The sequence below is a fragment of the Bubalus bubalis genome, chromosome 11 (genome assembly GCF_019923935.1).
Source record: "Bubalus bubalis isolate 160015118507 breed Murrah chromosome 11, NDDB_SH_1, whole genome shotgun sequence".
NCBI classification, from domain to species: Eukaryota; Metazoa; Chordata; class Mammalia; order Artiodactyla; family Bovidae; genus Bubalus; species Bubalus bubalis.
This window is the reverse complement of record NC_059167.1, coordinates 43,094,177-43,114,506: the sequence shown is the minus strand read 5'-3', so window position 1 is coordinate 43,114,506 and position 20,330 is coordinate 43,094,177. Positions and strand designations below refer to the sequence as shown.

The window sequence follows — 20,330 nt, the reverse complement described above, 5'->3', positions numbered from 1 at the left end:
TGGAACTAGAGATTATCATATATATGATACGTAAGAAAGAAATACAAATACCATGTGATATCACTTATATGTGGAATCTAAATATGACACAACTAAAACAACATTGTAAAGCAACTATACTCCAATAAAAGTTAATTAAAAAATACATACAGCACAAACAAGCCTATTTATGAAACAGAACAGACTCATAGACATAGCAAACAGACTTGTGGTTGCCAAGGGGAAGGGTGGGGGTGGATGGATGGATTAGATGGATGGATGCAAGCTATTATATATAGAACAGATATAAACAAGGTCCTATTCTATAGCACAGGGAACTGTATTTGATATTCTGTAATAAACCATAATGGAAAGAATATTAAAAAGAATATATATATTAATTATTTTTCTGTATACCAGAAACTAGAAAAACATTATAAACCAGCTATATTTCAATAAAAATAAATAAAAATCATATGGACTAATCTCCATGTTATGAGATGAGTGGATAGAAATTCTCTAGGCATGCTGATTCTGAGTGTCAGTAAGATCTGTCACATCAAATTTCTTCTGCTATGTTTGTGAATAAGATAGAGTGAAGTCTCATGAGAATGTAGTTAGATTTATAAATTGTTAAATAATATATATTTAATATGTTTTATGTAAATGCCTGAAAAAGATATCAACTATAATCTGGAGAAATCTCTGGTAACTAAACTTATATAGTTTTGAAAGACTATAAAAGGCATGTGTTTGAAATTCTTTGATGACACAAAGTTGGGAGGAATATTTAGTGCTTTGTGATAGCACACTCAAGATTATTTTTTTTAATTTGGCTCTTATAAAAGGAATTTGTGAAAAATCATCAGGACTTAAAAAAATAAACTGAATATTTAAGAATGGGAGACCTGATTTAATAGTGATTTATGAAGAAATGACCTTGAGATTTTAATTAATCAAAACAATGTGAATAAACAGATTAATTGACAAAATGCTAATGAAATTTTAAGGCAAATTAGTACAATAATCCATAACACAGAACATCAAAGGCTCTTTTGTATGTGGACCAGTTGAGCTAGATCTGCAATGAATATTTGCATTTGGACACCATGTTTTAAGAGAGATGCAGAGAGGTTGGGATGGATGCAGAAGAGGCTGATCAGGAAGAGATGTCCATGAAAAAATCATGGAGAATGGCTAAGGGTTTCGTGAACACCTAGATCATAATGGAGAGGATTTAGGGGAGTCCTGTGAGTTACCCTCAAGTATTTGAAGATTGTCAATATGGAAAGGGCTTAGACTTTATTTAGGTGACCCCAGGGATGGATGGCATATGGCAAAATTTACAGGGAGGCAGATTTGAGTCTCTCATAATAAAGACCTTTCTATCATTTCCCATCCTGAAATGGAAACAGGATTACACCTGCCTTGTAAGGTGGTCAGTTTTCCACCAGAAGACTCTCAAAGATAGACCTAGGGGCCTTTGTCAGAGTTATCTAAAGGGTCATGGCTTTGGGAAGGTGAACCAAGTGATTCCTGAAGTTCCTTTTTACTTCACAAATCGCAGCCATGAGCTCAGTGTCTGTAAACAGTAGGTTCTCAAGAAATGGCTGCCAAGTGAGTAAATACATAAGGATAAAAAATGTCAGGGGCAGACTTTTGCACTTGATAAATTTTTAAGTCATGGATGATTTTATAACATTGAATGGTAATTTCACCTAGTATCAGGAGCATGTCCTCTTGGGAAAACTGAAACCCTTGGCCCACACAGAGTTTAAAATTTCCTAGAGAATTGGCTTATCTTTCTTGCTCTGGCATAACTCATGCTCTTTCTCATAAGTTTAGAGCTGTTTCTGATAATGAGTCATGCCTCACCCCAAACTAATGTGATGCTGTTTCTTTTTCAGGATAATCGTATCCACACATCCAAGTACAACATTCTCACCTTCTTGCCGATTAATTTATTTGAACAGTTCCAAAGAGTGGCAAATGCATATTTCCTTTTCCTTCTGATTTTGCAGGTAATGTTTAGGTTGTATTTCTTCATCATCTGTTTGTTAAGAGTATTCAGATAATTTGAGAAAATTATTTAGCTTATCTAAATGTTCATGCATAGAAAAGCAGCCTTATCAGATTTTTGATGTTTTTATTGCTGTTTCTCTTCACAAGTGTGGGAGGGATAGGAATGGGTAAAAAAACTAGTACATTCATAATTTTAAACACTGAGGTCATTTTAAAATGCTGCCTTGAGCTTTATCTGAACCAAACCAGAGCCTAATAATTACTGCTTCCTTTCTTTATCTCCCTATCACATTCACAGCATGGTTATTGACAGAGTTGAAGCAAAGAATTTATCTGACTAGTGGTTTGTGGAACTTAATTTGGCAAATTTTATTTGCATCTAAGAACAATGATTCATTTCGATATTTGGCAAAACCAATACAATATTGTAAAGTTTAAAAATAAAATAAAATTTAAAAAGAAAAAAATATTTTAATAAATATAAAAAAATAAGAACAATGACATTTTTTACACATATATAAGTAAATGCTATATGTTATTTCACTGTGACTTTTTTTATAGTTTTGAGTGGTTCATTGGTAGTTGGTAACCTTCCTTTTTCTTCCCACTTGACTAAAATTTGAACCTAAGTGAAATTTCAAATTTTACTGATATTTCAGGGAGGAAAGGCATAAGTCAAAGATTTAGCATACATATAAGTGGCTCATATTAGCCAGTTATTTACCTTATATTTATTTTAAAGTAATCACATCAAACAGGTAGATTCTGAATCTGCTGGGCTATGCATTAATTATAGGAGAAAAGAGGATGAACTGGATATGTACAGTCTTGATTATAGCTTGAGCACTGTTTTTTCTTTAACTAAACAACAATTTATTCAGTAGAATAACTGTCTTAAGAATCTTGGTTGTAAGTTGTAGACATCTAAGTTCACTTAATGTAAGTCACAGACATCTAAATTCACTTAATGTACTTTATGACAACTGTTTCAACAGGATGTCACTTCTCTTTTTTATTTCCTTCATATTTACTCTCAGGCAGATTCTGTCTACTTTGGTGATCCTTGAAAACTTTAGAGTTTTATTTTCCTGGCTTCAATGCTGATGTAAAAAAGAGGCAGAGGGGGAGAAGGAGAGGGAGAGGCAGTGGGGAGAGGAAAGAGGGAGAAAGAGAGAATGAAAATGAATCACTTTTTCTGTTCTCTAAAAAGTCTTGGGATTAGCTTTAATTGGACCATGCTGTTACCTTCCTTTTCCAAACCTGTCACTCTGGCACAGGAATTTAATGCAGTGATTGTCTTGACCTGGATCACATGCCAAAGTCCAAAAGCCAGTTGGATGGAATCAGTCCATCAAAATTATGTGTACTCAAAGTAGAGGGGTATTAAGAAGTAAGGGAAGAGTTGAAAACAACTGGTTGCTCCTTCTGATGGAGGCCCAGCCCAGGGTTGGTGTGAGGTTGGTAGACCTGGTATACCAGACCAGGTCTCCCTGGAGTCAGATTGCTTTGGAATGCAGCCCAAAGTGGGTGGTAAACTCCATCTAAGGCTAAATACCTGCACAAGACCAATAGTCACCAAGTACTATGAGGGAAAGTTGAAAAGAACTTTGGAGAGAAAGTTTAAGAGGGCGTGAAACCATTAAGAGGTAAGCAGGTAGGGTCTGAGGAGTCCTCCTGGAGTAGGGAGGAAAAAAAAAAAAAAGAACTGGATGCTTAACAAGAGAAAAAAAATAGCACTGAAAGTACACCTTACAATTTTGGAAGAGACTTTTTTTCTCTTCCCCCCATGAATTTGCTTTTGGTGTCTTCATAGAACCCTTTACACCACTTCCCTAATTTCTCTAATGGGTTTTCTTATTTATGACCAAAGGTTCCTGTTCACAGAATTTTATATCTAGAAGGGCTCTTTAGGATGGTTCAGTATAATCTCCTGTCTTTTATTGATGCAGAAATGAGATCTGGAGAGGTTAAGTGAGGTGTGAAGCTTTTACCATGTGTTAATGATACAACTCTGATTAGAATCCATCTTTTCTGCCACTCAGGCTGATGTTTTTGTTGGTCCTTCATAGGGTTTTGAGGGTTTTTCTTTTTGATCTTATGTGGAAGCTATTACATAAAATTTATAGTGCTGTTTGGTTGAGGCCTGATCAATATACACTGACCATCTCCACCCATCCTTCCCTGCCTGATGGCCCTGAAGTAACTCCAAAATGAACCCCACTTGAAGACTGCCTATGTAAGAGAGTCATGTTGACTGTCACTCTGTCTCTCTTAGGTGGGTGGCTTTACAGATAGAGGCCCAGGCTTTGGAGTCAAATAGACCTAGATTCAACTTTTAGCAGCGTATGTTCTGGGCTGCTTAATCAGTTTGACTTCTCTGATACTTTTTTTTTATAAAATAGGGAAATGGTGCCCAGGGCTGTGGCATTTCCGGACTCGTGGCTGTCATTCACGGTGTATTCTGTGCTGTGCACTATTTACATGCAATATAAACACTCTAGATGTGTGCAAAACACCTCTGGTACAGAATCTAACTTGATAAACTTCTCTGAGGATCAAGTGATATCATATATAAAAAGTATTTGGGATTGTGTCTGGTGTAAGGTAGGTGCTGGAAGATTCTCTCTTTGAGAATTGGTAAGGAGCTGGTAAAACTGTGAAAAGTTGAATTGAGAAGCTGAGAAAAGATAGGTGACATTTATCATCCTGGGAAAAGATCATCATTTGCAAAAGACTTCAAGAAGCTTTCTTCTCAACTTGCTATAAAAATTTAATTTTTTGCCAGGTAGTCTGAAAATTGTTCAATGATGCTTTTATTCTGTGTCTTATATCTGAGTGCAAACACTTAAATTATCGAATGTTCTACATTTGTACAAATAACTGAATATCATTTCATTAATTTCTGTTGTCTTATAAAGTTGAATGACAAAACTTGAAAGCTATGTTTATGAAACTTAAAAGCACTAAACTACTTGAAATGTTTGTTTCAGCTGATTCCAGAAATTTCCTCCTTGACTTGGTTTACCACCATTGTACCCTTGGTCCTAGTGGTAACTATGACAGCTGTCAAAGATGCCACAGATGACTATGTAAGTATTTGCTTTTGAGCATTCCTGTGGTCTCAGTTTCAGTTGTGACCTCTCAGAAGTAGAAAATAGAGATCCATTTGAAATTTTTGAATGAAGTTATTTTGGCAAATATTTGCCATAAGAAGCTTTATGGTTATCTGATGATTAATATAGAGGTCATAGAGCCAGGGCTGTTTATAGTAATAGCAACGGGGCTTCAGTAAGTAGACTCACTCCCTCATTTTATACATGAAGACACTCTCACCTATAAAGAACTAAAGATTTCTTAATGAACATACAAATAATTAGTGGTAAGATCAGAATTGATAGACAAACCTGTTTCCATTCAGTAAAGTATTATTTATCCTGTATCTCAAGTCTTTGTTTAAGTTTTAGGAACTGGCAGATATTAGGCATTCTCACATCCTCTGCTCTGGAGAAGGTAATGGCAACCCACTGCAGTACTCTTGCCTGGAAAATCCCATGGACGGAGGAGCCTGGTGGGCTGCAGTCCATGGGGTCGCTAAGAGTCGGACGCAACTGAGGGACTTCCCTTACACTTTTCACTTTCATGCATTGGAGAAGGAAATGGCAACCCACTCCAGTGTTCTTGCCTGGAGAATCCCAGGGACGGGGGAGCCTGGTGGGCTGCCGTCTATGGGGTCGCACAGAGTTGGATACTACTGAAGCGACTTAGCAGCAGCAGAGCAGCAGCAGCAGCATCCTCTGCTCATCATACCGGTTCAGTTCAGTTGCTCAGTCGTGTCCTACTCTATGCGACCCATGAACCGCTGCACATCAGGCCTCCCTGTGGAACACCAACTCCTAGAGTTTACCCAAACTCATGCCCTTTGAGTTGGTGATGCCATCTAACCCTCTCATCCTCTGTCGTCCCCTTCTCCTTCCGCCTTCAATCTTTCCCAACATTAGGGTCTTTACAAAAGAGTCTGCTCTTTGCATCAGGTGGCCAAAATATTGGAGTTTCTGCTTCAATATCAGTCCTTCCCATGAACACCCAAGACTAATCTCCTTCAGAATGGACTGGTTGGATCTCCTTGCAGTCCAAGGGACTCTCAAGAGTCTTCGCCAACACCACAGTTCAAAAGCAACAACTCTTCGGTGCTCAGCTTTCTTCACAGTCCAACTCTCACATCCATACATGACTACTGGAAAAACCATAGCCTTGACTAGACAGACCTTTGTTGACAAAGTAATGTTTCTGCTTTTTAATATGCTATCTACGTTGGTCATAACTTTCCTTCCAAGGAGTAAGCGTCTTTTAATTTCATGGCTGCAATCACCATCTGCAGTTATTTTGGAGCCCCCCAAAATAAAGTCAGCAACTGTTTCCACTGTTTCCCCATCTATTTGCCATGAAGTGAGAGGACCGGATGCCATGATCTTCGTTTTCTGAATGTTGAGCTTTAAGCCAACTTTTTCACTTTCCTCTTTCACTTTCATCAAGAGGCTCTTTAGTTCCTCTTTGCTTTCTGCCATAAGGGTGGTGTCATCTGTATATCTGAGGTTATTGATATTTCTCCCAGCAGTCTTGATTCCAGCTTGTGCTTCTTCCAGCCTAGCATTTGCCATGATGTACTCTGCATATAAGTTACATAAGCAGGGTGACTATATACAGCCTTGATGTACTCCTTTTCCTATTTGGAACCAGTCTGTTGTTCCATGTCCAGTTCTGACTGTTGCTTCCTGACCTGCATACAGGTTTCTCAAGAGGTAGGTCAGGTGGTCTGGTATTCTCATCTCTTTCAGAATTTTCCATAGTTTATTGTGATCCACACAGTCAAAGGCTTTGGCATAGTCAATAAAGCAGAAATAGATGTTTTTTTGGAACTCTCTTGCTTTTTCAGTGATCCAATGGATGTTGGCAATTTGATCTCTGGTTCCTCTGCCTTTTCTAAAACCAGCTTGAACATCTGGAAGTTCACGGTTCACGTATTGCTAAAGCCTGGCTTGGAGAATTTTGAGCATTACTTTCCTAGCGTGTGAGATGAGTGCAATTGTGTGGTAGTTTGAGCATTCTTTGTCACTGCCTTTCTTTGGGATTGGAATGAAAACTGACCTTTTCCAGTCCTGTGGCCACTGCTGAGTTTTCCAAATTTGCTGACATATGGAATGCAGCACTTTCACAGTATCATCTTTTAGTATTTGATATAACTTAATTGGAATTCCATCACCTCCACTAGCTTTGTTCATAGTGATACTTCTAAGGCCCACTTGGCTTCACATTCCAGGATGTCTGGCTCTAGGTGAGTGATCACACCATCATGATTATCTGGGTCATGAAGATCTTTTTTGTATAGTTCTTCTATATATTCTTGCCACCTCTTCTTAATATCATCTGCTTCTGTTAGGTCCATACCATTTCTGTCTTTTATTGAGCCCATCTTTGCATGAAATTAAAAAATCAAGTAATTTAAAAAGTCAAGCAACTAATATAAATATTAAGGTATAAGATGATGGAGAGTTTTGAAATCTCCATAATCCAAAGGAAGTCAATCAAATTCAGATTTAAAACAGTTTTGGGAAAACCAAGCATTCTAAATTCAGACAAATTCTATTCTCAGCCTAGGTGACTGCACATGCTCTAGCCTCAATAGCTCTCTATATGCCATTGAGTGATAGGTTTATACATCTTCTGAACCTGTGATAATTGTTTCTAGTCTTCCCAGGCTCCATCTGTGTCAATGGCAAGATCCCTTGGAAAACCCTGAGCATCCTGAGGCTCGGAGAGTAGGTCGCTCAGCTTTTAGGCAGTGAACTCCATGGTGATTTTCTGTGATGCCAGCCAGCTAGTCAATTTGTGTGCTCAGCTGCTTCAGTCATGTCTGACTCTTTGTGACCCCGTGGACTGTAGCCCACCAGGCTCCTCTGTCCATGGGATTCTCCAGGCAAGAATACTGGAGTGGGTTGCCATGCCCCTCTAGGGAATCTACCTGACCCAGGGATCAAACCTGCATCTCTTATGTCTGCTAGTTAGCAGGTGGGTTCTTTACCACTAGCGCCACCTGGGAAGCTTGTTCAGGTTAGATATAGAGGTGTCTAAATATTAAGTCTCTGATGTCTGAATATCTTTTTATTTTTATGATAATATGTCTAGTTTAACAACAGAATATCTTTATCAGTTAGGGTCTTGGCAGGAAACAGATATCACCGTGGAATGGGGGAAGATTGGAGAAAGATTAATAATCAAGGCACTATTAAAAGGGTTGTGAGTGAGGAAAAGCACGTAGGGTAGCAACAAAGGTGGCAGTATTACTTCTAGACCTGAAGGGGCAAAGGGAGGAGGCAGTTACCAGACCTGGAGCTGAGGTTGAGGGCTATCTATAGAGGAAGCACCCATTGCTGACCCAGTTCAGAAGAAACCAGTAATACATAACCCCATTTTACTCTCCTCTGATCCAGTGATTTTCTGTCAATACCACCCAAGCCCAATCAGTAGCCAAAAGGCAGGGATTAAATAGATCAGCATCCCCTGGCACAGGGCAGAGTGTAGAAGGATGAGGTGTAGGTATGGAGGGGAAAACAGAACATCCACCCCTTTCAAATTACATATTTGGACAGAATAATGTTTCTATTCTTATTGCTGGAGAGAAGTTCGCATGCCAATGATGGGTTGACTTAATTTACTCTTCTACCAGTGTTATAAAACTCCCTGTTAACAAATGCCAAGTATCTTTTTTCCTTAGTAATATTCATTGACTTATACATGGCAATCAGTGTAATTGTATGCACTGAGCATAGCATAACAGAAAGAATGGGATGGATTTGGTAACGATGTTGAAAATGGGGAAGGGCTGATTGAAGCAGTTTATATACTGTGATATTAATACAATGTTAGGTGTTTTTTTTTTAAGGAAAAAGTGATAATCCTGATGATTAAAATCTATGAAATCAAAATTTCTTATGTCCTGATACTATCGCCTCTTCATCTGTGCATTTAGCCTAATCAATTAAAATAACATTTTATCTCTACTTTAGCCTGTTCCTGTCTGAATGGCTGCTCATTTATTAGTTTAGTAGAAGGCTCATAATGTGTGGATTCTTCCAAGCAAATATAGCATAAGAAATAGGATCACTTGGGCATAAAAACATGAATCCACACCAAATGTGGTTCAGTATTATATTTTGATTTTGTTTTAAATGTTCAGTATTTCATAAGATCACTGTTAACAATAAGAATTTCTGGAGAATAAGAATACATGTTGTTACAAGTAATTGCTTGACTTCAAAGAAATCCATAAAACAGAATGGATGATGTTCAGTAAAGTATTGAGCACATATGTGAGAAAAATGGAAGCCCCCATTCCTTGTTGAAGACATCAAAATTCATGTATGGTTTTCTCTGGAACTATGTGACAGAGTAAAAGGCACATTGTCTTCTTAGAAGACAGCTAAAAATGTGTGGGAATTGGAAGAGCATGTGGCCAGACTTATTCCATTGGTGACACCCAGAATGAGATTTAGTGAGAAGAGTCTTAATTTAGAACGCATGGAGCTGGGGCTAAGGTAAGCATAAGTCATGCTCATTTTAGACTTGATGTTGTTTTCCAAACAGGTGAACTCAAAGTATTTTCAGTGTCACTATTTGTGCTGACAAAGTATGATTTAATGTGTTTTTAAAAATTTTTAATGGAGTATATTTGCTTTACAATGTTGTGTTACTTTTTGCTCTACAGCATTGTGAATTAGCTGTACATATGTATACATACATCCCCTCTTTTTGGGATTTCTTTCCCATTTAGGTCTGATTTAACAGAGCACTGATTTAATATATCTTTTCACAAATGCTTTGATTTTCAGTTTCGCCACAAGAGTGATAATCAGGTGAATAATCGGCAATCTGAAGTGCTCATCGACAGCAAGTAAGAAATACATTCTTTCAGTTACTTTTAAGATTTCAGGTCATCAAACAGGTCTGGACCATTGGTGACTTTCTCTTTTAGTTGAATATATGTTTCTTCCCCCTTTTAACTTGTTAAAAATTGCAGTGTAAGTCCTTTGTATCTTCATAGCTCTCTTTTATGTTCAGCAAATGCTTGTGCTACTCGCTCAACTTCTACTTCAAATAAATTCCTTTGGAGTTTCCTTTGTCGAATACAGACATGCTATAGTTACTTTTTCATTTCTAGATCTAACACTATTTGGAACTGGCACACATATGATGTCTTTTATGTAGTAGATGTTTAGTAAGTATTTGAATGATTTAATTTGGTAATTTCTGGGAATATTGCTAGAGAGATTTCAACACATATAAATATAGTGATAAGAACTTTGTACCAACTTGATAGTTGAGTTTAGGATGGATTATTCACCATAACACAGATGTTTAATTGCTGTAAAATTCATCCATCAATGAAAAAAATATATATGGGAATGGTTCTTGACCCTGAAATGGTTTAAAATGTGTATTTACACACAAACAATAGCAAAAACGCCTTCAGAAAACTTTCAAAAAGGTAAATTTTAAACCTTCATTTCATTGTTTCTTAGTCTCTTTGTCCCTTTTTTTCTAATAATAACATATGGCAAGGTAAATTTGTAACATTGTACTTCAGTCTGGCAATCAGTCATGTCTGTTGATGATTTTGAAGCATTTGGATACTGTGAAGAATGCAGTTTTTAAAGGGAATATCATAAAATGAATTAATCACATGAGATGGAAAAATTCTAAGAAATGGACATCGAGAAGGGCTAGGTAGCTTAGACAATAACTGGTAGGATTAAAGTAATTAATCTCTTTCTATAAGTAAAATATTGACTGATTATTTACAGTGCAATGAATAATATAGTTTTCCTTTATTAGATTATTTTAGAAAATGGTGTTAAATGCACAGTGAAGAAAAATGATCTTAATCTAAAACCACAGTTATAGAAACAGAGTCATAAAGATGCTTGGAACCGTGTGGTTCATTTCCAGCGTCAGCAGGTTTTGAATTGTAGCCACTATAGCATGGTATTTAAAAGCCTGGGTTTCATGCGCAGAGAGACTTGAGTTTAGTTCTGACCCTGAGTACTTTTGTGGTGTTGAGCAAGTTCTTATGAGGTGGTGACTGTCTGTAAGCTGATGTAGTGTATAACTTTGAGTTGGACTGTTGCCTATCTTGAATTTCTCAAGCCTTGCAGTTCTGACTGGGAATTAGATCTGACAATATGATCTGATTAATTCCCCAGAGAATATTTGATAATCAGACTCAATTACTTTGAATTATCATCTCATATGGAATATATTAAAAATATGTGCAATTACATGATGAATTTGAACTAAAGGCTTCAGTTCAGTTCAGTTGCTCAGTTGTGTCTGACTCTTTGCGACCCACTGAATCACAGCACGCCAGGCCTCCCTGTCCATCACTAACTCCCGGAGTGCTCCCAGACTCACGTCCATCCAGTCAGTGATGCCATCCAGCCATCTCATCCTCTGTCGTCCCCCAATCCCTCCCAGCATCAGAGTCTTTTCCAATGAGTCAACCCTTCGCATGAGCTGGCCAAAGTACTGGAGTTTCAGCTTTAGCATCATTCCCTCCAAAGAAATCCCAGGGCTGATCTCCTTCAGAATGGACTGGTTGGATCTCCTTGCAGTCCAAGGGACTCTCAAGAGTCTTCTCCAACACCACAGTTCAAAAGCATCAATTCTTTGGCATTCAGCCTTCTTCACAGTCCAACTCTCACATCCATACATGACCACGGGAAAAACCATATCCTTGACTAGACAGACCTTGTTGGCAAAGTAATGTCTCTGCTTTTGAATATGCTATCTAGGTTGGTCATAACTTTTCTTCCAAGGAGTAAGCGTCTTTTAATTTCATGGCTGCAGTCACCATCTGCAGTGATTTTGGAGCCCAGAAAAATACAGTCTGACACTGTTTCCACTGTTTCCCCATCTATTTCCCATGAAGTGATGGGGCCAGAAGCCATGATCTTCATTTTCTGAATGTTGAGCTTTAAGCCAGCTTTTTCACTCTCCACTTTTCACTTTCATCAAGAGGCTTTTTAGTTCCTCTTCACTTTCTGCCATAAGGGTGGTGTCATCTGCATATCTGAGGTTATTGATATTTCTCCCAGCAATCTTGATTCCAGCTTGTGCTTCTTCCAGCCCAGCATTTCTCATGATGTACTCTGCATATAAGTTACATAAGCAGGGTGACTATATACAGCCTTGACGTACTCCTTTTCCTGTTTGGAACCAGTCTGTTGTTCCATGTCCAGTTCTAACTGTTGCTTCCTGACCTGCATACAGGTTTCTCAAGAGGCAGGTCAGGTGGTCTGGTATTCCCATCTCTTGAAGAATTTTCCACAGTTTATTGTGATCCACACAGTCAAAGGCTTTGGCATAGTCAATAAAGCAGAAGTAGATGTTTTTCTGGAACTCTCTTGCTTTTTCGATGATCCAGCAGATGTTGGCAATTTGATCTCTGGTTCCTCTGCCTTTTCTAAAACCAGCTTGAACATCTGGAAGTTCACGGTTCACGTATTGCTGAAGCCTGGCTTGGAGAATTTTGAGCATTACATTCCTAGCGTGTGAGATGAGTGCAATTGTGTGGTAGTTTGAGCATTTTTTGGCATTGCCTTTCTTTGGGATTGGAATGAAAACTGACCTTTTCCAGTCCTGTGGCCACTGCTGAGTTTTCCAAATTTGCTGGCATATTGAGTGCAGCACTTTCACAGCATCATCTTTCAGGATTTGAAATAGCTCAACTGGAATTCCGTCACCTCCACTAGCTTTGTTCATAGTGATGCTTTCTAAGGCCCACTTGACTTCACATTCCAGGATGTCTGGCTCTAGGTGAGTGATCACACCATCGTGATTATCTGGGTCATGAAGATCTTTTTTGTACAGTTCTTCTGTGTATTCTTGCAACCTCTTCTTAATATCTTCTGCTTCTGTTAGGTCCATACCATTTCTGTCCTTTATTGAGCCCATCTTTGCATGAAATGTTCCCTTGGTATCTCTGATTTTCTTGAAGAGATCTCTAGTTTTTCCCATTCTGTCGTTTTCCTCTATTTCTTTGCACTGATCGCTGAAGAAGGCTTTCTTATCTCTTCTTGCTATTGTTTGGAACTCTGCATTCAGATGCTTATATCTTTCCTTTTATTCTTTGCTTTTCGCTTCTCTTCTTTTCACAGCTATTTGTAAGGCCTCCCCAGACAGCCATTTTGCTTTTTTGCATTTCTTTTCCATGGGGATGGTCTTGATCCCTGTCTCCTGTACAGTGTCATGAACCTCCGTCCATAGTTCATCAGGCACTCTATCTATCAGATCTAGGCCCTTAAATCTATTTCTCACTTCCACTGTATAATCATAAGGGATTTGATTTAGGTCATACCTGAATGGTCTAGTGGTTTTCCCTACTTTCTTCAATTTAAGTCTGAATTTGGCAATAAGGGGTTCATGATCTTAGCCACAGTCAGCTCCTGGTCTTGTTTTTGTTGACTGTATAGAGAGCTTCTCCATCTTTGGCTGCCAGAGAAGGTAATGGAACCCCACTCCAGTACTCTTGCTTGGAAAATCCCATGGGCGGAGGAGCCTGTTAGGCTGTAATCCATGGGGTCGCTAAGAGTTGGACACGACTGAGCGACTTCACTTTCACTTTTCACTTTCATGCATTGGAGAAGGAAATGGCAACTCACTCCAGTGTTCTTGCCTGGAGAATCCCAGGGACGGGGGAGCCTGGTGGGCTGCTGTCTGTGGGGTCGCACAGAGTCGGACACAACTGAAGTGACTTAGCATAGCGTAGCATCTTTGGCTGCAAAGAATATAATCAATCTGATTTCAGTTTTGACCATCTGGTGATGTCCATGTGTAGAGTCTTCTCTTGTGTTGTTGGAAGAGGGTGTTTGCTATGACCAGTGCATTTTCTTGGCAAAACTCTATTAGCCTTTGCCCTGCTTCATTCTGTACTCCAAGGCCAAATTTGCCTGTTGTTACTCCAGGTGTTCTTGATTTCCTACTTTTGCATTCCAGTCCCCTATAATGAAAAGGACATCTTTTTTGGGTGTTAGTTCTAAAAGGTGTTGTAGGTCTTCATAGAACCATTCAACTACATCTTCTTCAGCATTACTGGTTAGGGCATAGACTTGGGTTACTGTGATATTGAATGGTTTGCCTTGGAAATGAACAGAGATCATTCTGTCGTTTTTGAGATTGCATCCAAGTACTGCATTTCGGACTCTTTTGTTGACCATGATGGCTACTCCATTTCTTCTAAGGGATTCCTGCCCGCAGTAGTAGATATAATGGTCATCTGAGTTAAATTCACCCATTCCAGTCCATTGTAGTTCGCTGATTGCTACAATGTCGATGTTCACGCTTGCCATCTCCTTTTTTACTGCTTCCAATTTGCCTTGATTCATGGACCTCACATTCCAGGTCCCTATGCAATATTGCTCTTTACAGCATCGGATCTTGCTTCTATCACCAGTCACATCCACAACTGGGTATTGTTTATGCTTTGGCTCCATTCCTTCATTCTTTCTGGAGTTATTTCTCCACTGATATCCAGTAGCATATTGGGCACCTACTGACCTGGGGAGTTCCTCTTTCAGTATCCTATCATTTTGCCTTTTCATACTGTTCATGGGGTTCTCAAGGCAAGAATACTGAAGTGGTTTGCCATTCCCTTCTCCAGTGGACCACATTGTGTCAGACCTCTCCACCATGCCCACCCCTCTTGGGTGGCCCCACAGGGCATGGCTTAGTTTCATTGAGTTAGACAAGGCTGTGGTCCTAGCGTGATTAGATTGACTAGCGTCGGCCGGGAGGAGCTGCTCCACACCTGAGGCCGGGGCGGTGGCCAGGAGGAGCAACCCCACGTCCAAGGAGCAGTGGTTGCGTGGGCACCGGAGGGCCTATAGGAGCTTTTCCACGTTCAAGGTCGGGAGGGGCGTCGGTGAGGAGATACCCCTCGTCCAAGGTAAGGAGCAGCGGCTGCGCTTTGCTGGAGCAGCCATGAAGAGATACCCCATGTCCAAGGTAAGAGAAACCCAAGTAAGATGGTAGGTGTTGCAAGAGGGCATCAGAGGGCAGACACACTGAAACCATACTCACAGAAAACTAGTCAATCTAGTCACACTAGGACCACAGCCTTGTCTAACTCAAAGGCTTCAGTATATCTTTTAATGAATCTCAAATTACCAGTTAACTTTTGTGACTGTATTTGGGCAGTGAAAGATATTGAGGCCTCTACCTGGAGGCCGTGGGAGTAATCCAGTAACTTAGATATTCAGAAACTTGATGGTTGTATGTGTCCCACACAATAATCTTTGTCATGGTTATTAGAAGTAGCACTGGTCTTGTGCTTTCATTTAGCTTTTTGTCAATTCCTTTTGAGGTAGCATCTCTTTGTAATTTGATATATGTGACATTTTGAAAAGTCCTGTTCCTGATTCTGTACAGTTGAAGGTAGAAGCACATAACCAGAATGGAGTGTTCTTTTCTTCAGAATATTTACTTATTTATTTTTGGCGGCATCGAGTCTTAGTTGTGGCATACTGGATCTTAGTTCTCCGACCTGTGATCGAATTTGGGTCCCCTCCATCGGAAGGTGGATTCTTAACTGCTGGACCATAGGGCAGTCCTGAGAATGGAGTCTTCTTTAAGATATGGTTAAAAATCATGCAGCGTTTTTCATTTTTAAGATTATCTACTACTGTGAGCTCCTTTGGCCATCTCTGTTGATCATGTCTGTGTCCCTTGAGCCTAGCACAGTGGCTGAGTGGCTGTTGAACTTTCAAACTGAGCAGTAACAAGTATTCTTGCTGAGAGGGCAATCTACCAGAGGAGCTTTATCTATAAAATGTTGCAGAGTCCCTTTACTAGCCAATACCAGTGGCTGGGGTTGTGGTCTTTGCAGAATGTACTCTGGCTTTCAACACTGGCTTTTCACTTTTTGGGACTTGCAAAGTTGGAGATATCAAATGGGCTTAGATTTGAGAAAGCCCGGGGAGCTTTCAGTCCTCCTTTGGAGCTGGTGATTGTAGAGGATGCTGTGAGGGACGTGTCAGACCACTACTGTGTTGCTGGGCTTACCCTAGGCTGCTGTCTGCATTGCTTCAAAGGGCTTGCACTTGCTACTTTCTTCAGAGCACTGCCCTTGGACTACTGGAACCAATGACCAATTGGTGCAAGAGTAAGAAAGAGCAGTGCCTCTAGCTTGAGCTGGATAAGCTCTGAGGTTTAATTTGCACCGCAAGTGCGTGTTGAAATCAGGCTGAAGGTGGGACTTTGCCTGCAGTCATACCCTTGCGTGGCTCCTTCCCCTTCCACGTACTTCTCATCTTCATTTCCATTTTCTCTCAGAAGTGCTTTCCTAATGAATCCTTTGCGTATGAATCCTCATCTCAGGATCTGCTTTCAAGGAAGTTGACTTAAGAGTAGTTAATGCATGCTTAATCCCATGGCAGTGTTAATGGAAAATATTGGGAAAGTGCTTTGGGGTCTATTTTAGGCACCTGTGGGTCATGACACAGGGTTAAAGTAAAAAGCCTAGAGAATCACAGGTGTCTGGATGTTGCTGGAGATGAGTGTCTTACTGGGCTGGGTACTGCCAGGTACCTGTGGCTTCTCTTTGTGCTTCTGGCAGAAGGCTTGAACTTGAGGTTCATGCTAGGGCAGGGGAGGCATCATTGGCTTGTCCTGGAGGGAGGGGAGGCAAGGTTAGTCTTGGGGAGGAGATCCCTGAGAGGAAGGGGATGAGATCCCTGAGAGGAAGGGGATGAGATGAAAGCACAGTCAGAAAACATTGTCTATGTAAGTGATCGCTATGTGATTTTGGGCAATTAATTTTCCTTCTGGGCTTCAGGTATCCCTTCTGCTGCTCTCAGAAGTGAGGAAGATGGACATTTACATTCAGATTCAACACATACTTAATCAACAACTACCATGTGTGGGCTCCATGCTTCCACATTTAATTCTGATAAAACCCCAAGGTGTGGTGATAGTGCTTCTTTTTAGAGATGCTGAGATTAAGGCCTAGAAAGGGAGTGGCTTGTCCAGGGTTCCATGGCAAGTAAGAGCCTAAATTAGACTTCTAACCGTTCACGACATGATGTGTAAATATAGACTTTGTGGTCTGATCACATCTTCTCTATTTATTTTGCATCTGAAGGGCTTTGCATATAATTATAGAAATATAAACGTAATTAATAATATAAACTATATATAAAATAAATAGAGATGATGTAATCAGACCACAAAGCCTACATTTATATATTATGTCATGAGTGATTAGAAGTCTAATTTATGTATATGTATATACATATGGTTTCATGGGCTTCTCTGGTGGCTCAGATGGTAAAGAATCTGCCTGCAATGCAGGAGACCTAGGTTTGATCCCTGGGTTGGGAAGATCCCCTGGAGAAGGGAATGGCAATCCACTCCAGTATTCTTGCCTGGAGAATGCCACAGAGAGAGGAGCCTGGCGGGCTACAGTCCATGAGGTCGCAAAGAGTTGGACATGACTGAGCGACTAACACACACAATATATATAGTTTATCTAAATATAATATGTATGTGAATAAGCATATATATCCTTACTTTTGGTGCCTGGAGCATTACTCATCTACATTCTTAGCATGGGGCAAGCTAATGAACATTATTAACCTAAGCCACACAATAATTAGGGAGACAAGATTCTTTGTTTATAACCTTCCTTTTCAATTTCATGTTTTGATTTTGTTACTTACGTTCCTTTCCAGTCAGGACCAATCTTCTGCATCTTATGTGAAAGTGCTTAAGAAATAGGTGTTGAATTAACCTTTGATAAAATCTTGTGGTGACTTTAGTGTTAAAACTAGGCAGGAGTGAATGATTCCATGTGTAGAAATTGCTGTGTCTGATGTATGGGAGGAAAACGTTCTCTTCCAGGCTATGAATGCCGTCTGCTGACTCTGTCTCTTGAAATACATGTCAAGAGACACCCAGTGTTTCTCATGAGGGTTCCTCAGGGCATGCTAACCTGGGCCAGCTGCCACCATGGAAACACCCAGGCAGGTAAGGGGCTGTGTGAACCGGTCTGAAGGTTTCAACAGAGGTCATTCCATCTAGCACTTCTCAGCCTGGGCTGTGTGTTGTATCTGTGCTCCACCCAGTCCCAGAGCAAGTAAATGAGTGGCTTGCAAGGCTTGCAAGGGAGGCCTTGGTGTTTTGTTTTTCAAGTTTCCACGGTGATTCTACTATGCAGACACAATCAAGAACCTCTATGCTATGCTATGCTAAGTCACTTCAGTCGTGTCCAACTCTGTGCGACCCCATAGACAGCAGCCCACCAGGCTCCCCCGTTCCTGGGATTCTCCAGGCAAGAACACTGGAGTGGGCTGCTATTTCCTTCTCCAATGCATGAAAGTGAAAAGTGAAAGTGAAGTCGCTCAGCCAAGGCCATTTCTTTACCCACACTTCTATCTCTATGCCTGTATCTCTCAAATTGTAAAAGACATCCAAGGGAAAGAATTCCGTTGATTTTTTAAAATGATAGTATAATTTTTTTATATGAAAGTGAAAGTGTTATTTGGTCAGTTGTGTCTGACTTTTTGTGACTGCGTGGACTATAGCCCACCAGGCTCCTTTGTCCATGGAATTCCCCAGGCAAGAATATTGGAGTGGGTTGCCATTCCCTTCTCCAGGGGATCTTCCTGACCCAGGGATCAAGCCTGGGTCTCCTGCATTGCAGGCGGATTCTTTACTATCTGAGCCTCACAAAAGAAGAACTCTGTAATACTGATTTACATTTTTTTGTAGTAAGGCTCACGGTTTTAGTCAAACATATGGCCAATCAATGATTACTCTGCTAGCTTTTCTTTGAGAAATTTAAATTTTCCTCATTTTCATCTTTTCTTTCTTTCCTGTTACATGTGTTGTCTTCAGCGCTGAATTGTTTCTTGACTTTCATATATCTATATGCAGCTTCCAGTTTTTGTCCTGTCCCATCAACATTCCTAGTCATATGGGTTTGGAACAAGGAAAGGAATGTGGAAGTCTTGCTACCCAATTAGATAGCCGCTAACCTCATGGGCTCCTGGGCATTTGAAATGAGGCTGGTTCAAATTCATATGTGTTGTTAAGTACATTGTGTATGCCAGGTTTCAATGACTTAGTACCAAAAAGCAAATGTAACACATATCATTAATAATTTGTTTTAAATTACTTTTTGAAGTTATATTTTGTATACACTGGGTTAAATATAACATTAAAATTAATTTACCTTCTGAAAAACTTTTTTGAATGTGGCTACCAGAAAATTTAAGATTACCTTTGTGGCCCACATTTGTGGTTGGAATTCTAGTTCTATTGGGTAGCACTGCTCTTGGTTACAGATGAGAAAACAGCAAAGAAGAAAATGAACTCTTTGCCATGGGGCTGGCTTCTGGGTTCCCAACTCAGGAGTCTCTGTTTGCTTTGGCTGGCTTTTGGCATTGTGGTTTGTGTTATTGTGAACACCTTGAGTCAGTGCTACTTTTTCTTAGCATTTGTTACTTACCTAGCATCTTCTGAACTTACACTTCTGCACTAGGAGAATCTGAGCTGGCCCTGCCCTCCTTCAGGTGGGATACTTCCCTGACTCCTCTAGATGTCAGTTTGCTCTTGCCCATCAACTTTTTATGTAACACATTCCACTTGATATTTTCCTGAGCTTTGGCACACTTGGCTTAAATCTCCAAAGTTCTTTCATGGGATTCTTCCTGTCAATCTTCTTCAATCATTTTTCATTTGAAACTGAGTATTTATAGGGAAAGACAAGGGCTTTCTGTACTGCAGAGTATTGTCTTCCCTCTTCAAGTCTCATATTCCTAGATATGCTGCATGATTATGAAAACAAATGTATTAATTCAGTAGGAGTAAATTTTCTCCTTGTCTAATCAAATTTTCTAGTTTGATATCTCCCATTGGATATTAGAAGAGAACATTTCTTTTTTTTTAATTTGGTATTTTTTCCTGTTATAAAAATAGCATATGTTTATTAAGAGAAATTTGGGAGACAGAAAAAAGTAGAAGGGAGAAAATAACATTCATTCTTCCACTATCCAAAAGTAATTATTGTTACTATTTTCCTATATTTCCTTTCTGTTTTTTCCTTCTATCTCAAGATTTTTCATAATTGTGTATATATGTGTATTTTTATTCTTGTTTTTACTTCACACCATGTCATTACCATTTTCCAAATCTCTTTCTATTATTTTTATACATGTAATTTTTAAGGGTTGCGTTTTTAAAAATTTATTTTTAATTGGGGAAACATTACAATGTTTTGT

The 20,330-nt window shown here is 39.6% G+C and overlaps 1 protein-coding gene across 13 annotated transcripts in view; it reads left to right on the top strand.

Annotated features, from left to right (window-relative positions):
• Positions 1–20,330, top strand: part of ATP8B4 (ATPase phospholipid transporting 8B4 (putative)) — a 337,268-nt gene that overhangs the window by 129,220 nt on the left and 187,718 nt on the right. For 6 of the 13 annotated variants that reach the window (XM_044924995.2, XM_044924996.2, XM_025295566.3 and 3 more), the window contains exons 4-6: positions 1,887–2,000; positions 4,992–5,090; positions 9,888–9,949. The exons of 4 other annotated variants lie outside the window; for them this stretch is intronic. In XM_044924995.2, the coding sequence (XP_044780930.1) occupies positions 1,887–2,000; positions 4,992–5,090; positions 9,888–9,949 (275 nt within the window). Of the gene's footprint in view, positions 1–1,886; positions 2,001–4,403; positions 4,606–4,991; positions 5,091–9,887; positions 9,950–20,330 lie in introns of those variants that run through there. 3 more of the 13 variants (XM_044924998.2, XM_044925003.2, XM_045162069.1) reach the window with 3 other exon arrangements.